Genomic DNA, 8,662 nt, shown 5'->3' on the forward strand with positions numbered 1-8,662 from the left:
TCAATAATTATTTATGCATAGAGGCAGCCACATAAATGAACCCTAAGGTCAATGCCTAACCTTTATAAGAAAATAGTAATGACAAAAGTGGTGTCTATAAAAACAGCAAAACTACAGTGTTTGGTCCCATTGGTACAGCAAGAAAAACCCTGGCTGGGGTAAAATTTGCAAGGAAAGCCTCCAGAGTCTTAAACAAGACAGAATATCTCCTGGGCCAAGTCTAATCAGGTAAAGTGTTTACCCATAGTGGCTAGCAACACAGTTAAAGGGAGAATACAATTAGTGGTTGGTGGGTAAACCAAAGGTCAAAGATGAAAAAAAAATCAGTCCTCAGTTTTACTTTGTGAGAAAATGTCATTCAATAGAAAGGTCAGTAGTCAAAAAAAGCAGCCCAGTGCAATAGCATGCACCTGTAGTTCCAGCTACTCAAGGGACTGAGGAAAGAAGATCTCTTGGGCCCAGGAGTTTGTGTCTGCCCTGGGCAATATAATGAAACCTGTCCCAAAAGAAAAAAAACAGACAGGGAACAGATCCATGAAGTTGGATGCAAGATGTACCAGAACAAGAGATTGAGAATGCAGACAGCAAATCATGTGTTGATACCTGTATCTTATGTGAAGACATGTGATAACACACCTTAGTTACAGTAGCTATTCTAGTACAGCATCATTTTTTGTACTGATTCTTCCTCGCTAAATTTTCAGCTATTACAATAACAGCAACACAAATAGAGAAAGGGTTAATATCATTTAGGTTCTAAAACCTTTGTAAGTTTTTTCCAAATGAAAATTCTATGAAATTATAGTAACAAATTTCCTTGTCTCGATTTGGTATAGTAATATATTTTCTTTTTCTTGATGACTCACTAGAGTAATTATAATTATAAGGAAACATCATTTTTGGGTACTTTTTTGTAGATAGTGGACATTGTAAGGCCAAACTGGTACTGGTACCAATGACAGATAAGCCCCCATTCCCCTCAGTCATAATTATAAGATAATATTATAAAACTCATCTATCCTCTAGCTGAACTGCCTTGTTGCTATTGTAAATGTTGCAAAATACAGACTGTATAGATTATAAGTAAATTATATTATAGGGATTTTAAATTTGGTACTTTTTGTAATTGTCTCAATTAATTACTAGTCCCTTGTGTTTTATATTTTATTAGTGTTTGTGTTTTACAAACATATCAAACAATATGGCAACTTTTCAAGTTGGGGTGTGAGATAAGAGAATGATTCTAGACCTAAGCCTATAGAGAATTCTGAAGAATTACTATCATCTAAGTAATTTCACTGCAGTTGTGTAACAAGGGACACAGAAAAAGTCCATCTTTACAATGAAAGGTACTTATCAGTGGGTTTTACTTGGGCTAGTAATCCAAGTTGTACTATTCAATTTTGTGTCACATGTGGCAATCTACAAATGTAGCAATAGCTCCAGCAAAATGGAAAAAGTTCTTTAAAAGAAATCACAGCCATCTGACATATTAAGGTGCTGATTACTTCAAAGAGCTAAGCATTTGTTAAGACAAAGTCACATTCAGTGAAAAGGCTCAGAAAGTAAGCTATTGCAGAGCATAACTTATTACCCAGAAAAGAAAGAAAAATCACACAGTTGGTGAAAACCTAATAACGCCAACATGTAAAATTACAGTATGTAAAATGCTAGGATAAGATGCAGTCTGAGAAACTGAAAAGGTTCCATTTTAAAACAGTATAATATGTCAAAGCATTGATGACATGTCACATGATATTGAAGAGTTTGTGTAATAAGCTGAAAAATAACAGTCTCTACATGTTGATCAGTTAATAGGTTTCACGAATGTCATGTCAGATTTCTAAATGATAATGAAATTCAGGAAAACTTTTCTGATCCAAAGAGAAATTTTTCTGCTCCCCTAAACAAGCCAAGGTCAAATATATTTATGCTTTATCTTCCTATCTGGAAACAAAAGATGCATCTTGAAAGAACTGGGTTGGCATTTGTACTGATGGTGTCCCATCAGTGGTGGATCCTACGAGAGGCTTAATCTCTCATTAAAAAAGACATGCCAAGGCTGGGTACAGTGGCTCACACCTGTAATCTTAGCACTCTAGGAGGCCAAGGCAGGAGGACTGCTTGAGGTCAGAAGTTCAAAACCAGCCTGAGCAAGAGCGAGACTTCATCTCTACTAAAATATGAAAAACTTAGCCAGGCGTGGTGGCGAACACCTTTGGTCCCAGCTACTTGGGAGGCTGAGGCAGGAGGATCACTTAAGCCCAGGAGTTTGAGGTTGCTGTGAGCTGGCTGATGCCATGGCACTCTAGCCTGGGCAACAGAGACTCTGTCTCAAAAAAAAAAAAAAAGAAAAGATACGTTAATATCATAATGATACTTTCTTCACAAAGAAGTGCTGGTGTAAAAAAAACTTGGAGATTAAAGGAAAGTTCTGGATGATGCTACAAAAATGGCTAACTTTACTAAAGTGCTCTAGGTCATAACATAAGTACAGTAATGAGGTCCTGGCATGTTAAAACCCAAGTAAATCAACATTACGAATAACTTTACTAGTACATACTTTAATAATCTAGAACCAAATAAACAAGATTTGTTTATATTTTTCCATGTTAATATGGATAATTTTAATATCCCAATTTCTTTCTTTTAAAAGAAGCACATATAATACTTCCATTAAAATGAAAGCAGAAAACTAAAACCATAACAATGAAGAAAGAAATATGGAAAAAAGCAATAAAAACTGTTATAGCAATTCAGAATTAAATTTGGAATTAACCTCAAACCAGCCAATAAGAATAGAAAAATAGTAGGTTACATAATTGTCACTCTTTCATTTTAAGGAAAAAAGGCAATCTAGTTTACTGAAGAGATCACTGAATTCTATTATACTATTCATTACTGTGCTACTATCTCAGTAATTGTGAATAGGGGTCCCTCATACAGTATTTCAGGTACATTGTTAAGTACTTTGAAGGAGATGATCTACAACAAACCTTTAACACAAATGAAAACACGAATTTAGCAAAGCACAGTGTTTACTTCTTACCAGTCGAATGAGCTGTCTGTCCAGCCACCTAAGCACATCTGGCCCCTCCTCTGTTTCTGCTCTGTATATTGCCAGCCGGGCCATAAGAATAGCAGCTGCCTCCTGGTCAAAAGATGCAGCAATGTTCTGGATTTGTGTTTGAGCATCTGCCCAGCTAAAGACAATAAGAAAGTGCAGAAATGCTGCTAAATTATTATATTCACAATATAATAGTTGGCTACCACACAAATTGAAATTTAAAAGATATAGAAAACTACTTCAATATTTCAAATTTCCAATACTAGACAAATTAGCATGTTTTTTAAAAAAAAATCATTAATACCAGTTTCAGTCTAGCATTCATTGTTTTTCAGAAAAATATAACCAACCCTAAAAACTCTTCTAAAGTAACTGTAAAGGCAGATCTCTAACCACATTTCTTAAAACGTTAAGATTTTTACAAGTAAAAATAATAGGATATATGTGTGTGCACAAATACACAGTCTCTAGGTCAGACTTTAAAATTTTATTTCTTCAATTTTTGTAAAAGCAGAAATATGGAAATACAAAAATAAAGGTTTTCTCTCAGACTAAGTAATTCTCATTAAACTAAAAAATGAATAAAGTATTAGAATTTTTTCCTCATTGGTCTTTAACTCAATCATTAGTGATACAAATCACATAATTAAAATTACTTTGTATTCTGTTCTCTACATGTTAACGCATTGACTAAAACCAATTGAAAGTTAATACATAAAATTTTCAGCCTAAGGGATTAATTTGATATTATGTAAAAAACAGCAGTAATTTATTAGATTCATATGTTCAGTAAATCCAATCCAGTCAAACTGATCCTGGGTAGACCCAGCAATAGTTTTTATTTGTTTGTTTGTTTAATATTTCATAGACCTAGTAACTGGCAAAACTGGCAATACTTATATACTTCCTGAAAATAAATGCTGAACCACTTTTACATGTAAGAATGATCCCAAGGGAATTCAAGCAGCAACATATTTAAAATTCTTCTTCCTTCTTCCTCTATTTTTAATTTTCTTTCAACAGACAAGTAATTTTTAAATATTTTCTAGATGGTTGACAACTGTGAATTATCTCAGTCTAATGAAATAGTAAGAGGCAGAAAGGAGTGAGATTTTTAACGCAATTTAAACAGTGATTATATGAATAGTTTAGTTTAACTGTTAATTATTTAATTTTTTAAAATCAAAGAATTAAAACCAAAATTGTTTGAATCTGTACTTTCTTAACTTGGATGACCATGATAGTTAGGTGCTTTAAACTGAACCACAAAGGTGACATTTTTTTCTTCTGAAAATATAATGGTACAATACATTAGCAAGCAAACACATGAAAATTTACTAATTATAATTTGGTTAGTCATAAATTAAAATGTATGACCTTAAAGCCAAATTTAAAGGGCTTCTCAACATCGTAAAATCTGCCCTCTAAACTTATAACAGCCCTTCACTGTGATTCTTGTATCTAGTTTCAAACCAAACTTTCGAGATCAAAATTATTTTCTACATGAAAAATAAGGTTATTTTGTTATCTCAGGAGCCTGAGTCCTTATTTTCACATGGCTTATTCTCCCAACAAAGACATTTCCCTAGGCCCCGAAAGTCATATTCCTAGTAAATAAAACAAACATGAAGCCTTCATTATTGAAAATGGTCAGGATAAGTTAACTTGAAAAGATGGGTGCTTTGGTGAGACACAGTGCTATAAATGGTACCTTAACGCAAATAGTATCTCTGTACAAATGGCCTCACAAATTCCGTGCAAGGGGAAAATACAGAAACCCATGAAATTTCTCACAAGAAAGCTCACTTTTTCTTGAAAGATTAATCTAACTTTTTTTTTTTTTTGAGACAGAGTCCCACTCTCTTGCCTGGGCTAAAGTGCCATGGCATCAGCCTAGCTCACAGCAACCTCAAACTCCTGGGCTCAAGCGATCCTTCTGCCTCAGCCTCCCGAGTAGCTGGGACTACAGGAACGCGCCACCATGACCGGCTAATTTTTTCTATTTTTAGTTGTTTGGCCAATTTCTTTCTATTTTTAGTACAGACAGGGTCTCACTCTTGCTCAGCCTGGTCTCGAACTCCTAAAGCTCAAACGATCTGCCTGCCTCGGCCTCCCAGAGTGCTAGGATTATAGGCGTGAGCCACCGTGCCCGGCCTAACTTCTCAAAACTTTTCATTTTAAAAATAATTTAAACACTGTAAGAAGAGAAGAATGAACTCTTATATATCCGTCACCTAGATTCATCCATTGTTATAATAGCATTTTAACACATTTGCCTTATCTCTCTCTCTCCCTTTATACAAACACACTTTTTCTTTTGCTTAACTTTTCGAGACTAAGTAGGAGATAGCATGACCCTCTGCCCTAAATACTTCAGTGTGTATCTCCTAAGAACACAAAATTCTTATATAGCACCAACCAATTATCAAATTCATGAAATCTAACACTGATAAAATGCTATTTTCCTATATGTAGACCATATTCAAATTTCCCCAATTATCTCAGTAACATCCTCCACAGCAAATTTTTTCGTGACATAAGATTTTATCTAAGATCACACATTGGCCTTAGCAGTCATGTTTCTTTGGTACTTTTTAATGTGAACCAGTTTCTCAGACGTTCTTTGCCTTCCAAGACATTCTTGAAGAGTGTAAGCCAGTGGCTTTATAAAAAAATGTCCCTCATTTAATATGTCCAGTTGTTTCTTTAAGCATGTTTTTTGGATAATCAACATAACTTACACATCGTGTGCATGTGTGTGTGTGTGTGTATTGAGGGGCATAAATAAATTCACAAGCTTTTCAAGAATCAGTACTTCCAAGCTCCTTATTTGAAATCTGAACAAATCTAAGGGAATTTCCAGTTGACATTTTTTTCTTCAAATGAATAATATAGTCCCTTAACATTGTTCCAGGATGTTTGGTCAAAGCAAGGCAGCAGAACAGGATGCTAACTCTATGTACAACCCTGTGCTAAGTAATAGATCCTCCAACACAAAAAACATTCAGTCCAAATGTTGGGCTCATGTCCATCACTCATCGAAACAGTCTTTTGGTTTTCATGAATGAAGCTAGAGTTTAAATACGGTTAAATAAAATGAGAGCTACATGCCTTCAGTGTCAGTTTTCTAGTCCATGCCTAAATCAGGTAAGTTTTACTCATCAACACTCTCCCTACCCAGACAATCAAGTTCAAGACAAACAGAAATAAAGACCAAAAGCCTGTTCACATCTAGACTCACCTCATCCAAGAATCTCTTCCTAACTTCTTTCCACAATCATTTTTCCTTTGTTTCATACTTCACAAATACATACAGAAGGATATCAAAGTGGCTGAGAAATAATTTATTTTTAATAAAAATAGAGGCACGAAATTGAGTTCAACTTGTCTCTGCAAATGCTGTGCAAAGAACACGTGACCAAATACACACCCAATTCAGAGAATCTATCATACAGATAGGAATAAGAAAAAGTATCTGTTGTGCCTAATTATTCCCTTTTGGAGACTCTGCTTATATCAACAAATTAGGACATGACTATGTTAAACAAAATACTATCCTATATAATCTTAACTGCTAGAAACTTCATCTTTTGTGATTTCAACAAATGCTAGTCAAAGTGTGATACGCAAACCAGTGCCAGTTTGCCATGAGGTAGGAACAGAAACTGAGAATAAACATTTAGACACTTTCTGAGCAACAGGAAAAAATAATTTTATGTCTAATGAAGCTCATAATAAAAAACAGGCATTTGTGGTTTGAATGGCTTTTTGAAATTTCTTTTTCTTAGTAGTTTATTTTTATTATATTTAATAAACGTGTATCCTCAAAGGATTAGGGGAAAAAACACAACTGGTTCTTTCCCATAGACATGGTCTAAGCCACACCCTCACATAGCAGATGAAGTATGTTCACATCTTCTGCAATCACACTCTCCTACAACAGTACCTAGTTCATAAAGCAGAAGCTGAATGAAGACTTAATAAATGAACTAAATGACTCATAAGACTTGAAAAAGCAAGCTAAGAATCATTAATTGAAAAAGTAATACTATTAATTATTGTGCCATATTATTATGTATGTATATATAACAGATTTTACATATATATTATCACAGTCTATTATAGGAAAATGTTTGATTTTTCTCCTCCCCTCATGGGAATAACGTAAATAAAAGAATATTTTGAAGGGTGTGTCTTAGGAGTACTTTTTTAAAATTGCTCTTACAGTTCTTAACAATGAATACTCTAGCAAATAAGCTAGGTTAGAAAGCAATAAAATAATTAATCATAAATCTTCAGTTGCTATAGTCATAAATGTCACCAAAATAAGAACCCAGTTTAGAGCATGACCCAGAATAGCTTTAATATCAGAATTAAATCTCTACCAAATACAACTTACTTCCTAGCAATGGTGGTCACTCGAATGCGTCTCTGCCCACTTGAATGCTGATACTGAGTCACAAACTGGATTGCACCACGCCCTCCTTGAGGAATTGGAGCATTATGCTGTGTAAAAATAATGGAGTAAAAACTAAACAAAATCTGCTGTGGTTTTGTCTTATAATCATAGACTATATATCCTAGCACTAACAAAATTAATTGTAAAATTATTAGAAGGATGCTTGTTTCCAGTGCATACAGAACAGTCACGATTTGCCACACAGAAGAAGAGAAATGGATTTGTGGGGAGGGGGAAAATAATGAAGGATGAGAGGAGTGAGTCCTGCTATGGAATCACTTTTCAAGTAATATATATCAGAGAGACATGAAAGAACAAAGTCAAAGGAAAGCATAAAGAAATTAACAGATAAGGAAAAGCCTAAGTGAAGCAATTTAAGTCTAATTGTACAGGTTGAGTAAGTATCCTTTATCCAAAATATTTGGGACCAGAGTATTTCGGATTTTGGATTTTTGGGGGGATTCTGGAATATTTGCATTATACCAACTGAGCATTCCAAATCCCAACATCCAAAATCCAAAATGTTCCAATGAGCATTTCCTTCAAGTGTCATGTTGGTGCTTACAAAGTTTCAGATTTTGGAGCATCTCAGATTCAGATTTTCAGATCTGGGATGTTCAATCTGTAATTGGATAAATAGAAATAGAGTCTAAGTCCTCCTCCCGTAGTTATGGAAGATGAAAGAACTTTTAGGAAAATAATCACATCATGAACAGATAACGAATGAAAGACTATTTATAAAAAGAGACTAATAGTAATATATAATAATCATCATCACAAAGGAGTAACAAGCAGTCAACAGGGAAATTTTATTCATGTCCTTTGACTTAAACATTCTTGCTTTGTTTTTTGTGTTGTTTTGTTTTTGTCAGTAAGAGCCATTATCTTTCTCATAAATTTTAATGGTTTAAAAAAAATTCTTGGCCGGGCGTGGTGGCTCATGCCTGTAATCTTAGCTCTCTGGGAGGCTGAGGCGGGCGGATTGTTCGAGCTCAGGAGTTCGAAACCAGCCTGAGCAAGAGCAAGACCCCGTCTCTAGTAAAAATAGAAAGAAATTAGTTGGACAACTAAAAATATACAGAGAAATTAGCCGGGCATGGTGGCGCATGCCTGCAGTCCCAGCTACTCGGGAGGCT

At 34.7% G+C, this 8,662-nt stretch overlaps 1 protein-coding gene across 1 annotated transcript in view; it reads right to left on the reverse strand.

Moving 5' to 3' along the window:
- SEC23A (Sec23 homolog A (S. cerevisiae)) overlaps nt 1-8,662 on the reverse strand; it is a 55,163-nt gene that overhangs the window by 22,722 nt on the left and 23,779 nt on the right. The window contains exons 11-12 of the mRNA XM_012657998.1: nt 7,467-7,609; nt 3,050-3,203 (exon numbers count right to left, since the gene is read on the reverse strand). Coding sequence (XP_012513452.1) covers nt 3,050-3,203; nt 7,467-7,609 — 297 coding nt within the window. The remainder of the gene's footprint in view (nt 1-3,049; nt 3,204-7,466; nt 7,610-8,662) is intronic.

This window comes from Propithecus coquereli, unplaced genomic scaffold, assembly GCF_000956105.1.
Source record: "Propithecus coquereli isolate 6110/MARCELLA unplaced genomic scaffold, Pcoq_1.0 Scaffold116, whole genome shotgun sequence".
Classification (NCBI taxonomy): Eukaryota; Metazoa; Chordata; class Mammalia; order Primates; family Indriidae; genus Propithecus; species Propithecus coquereli.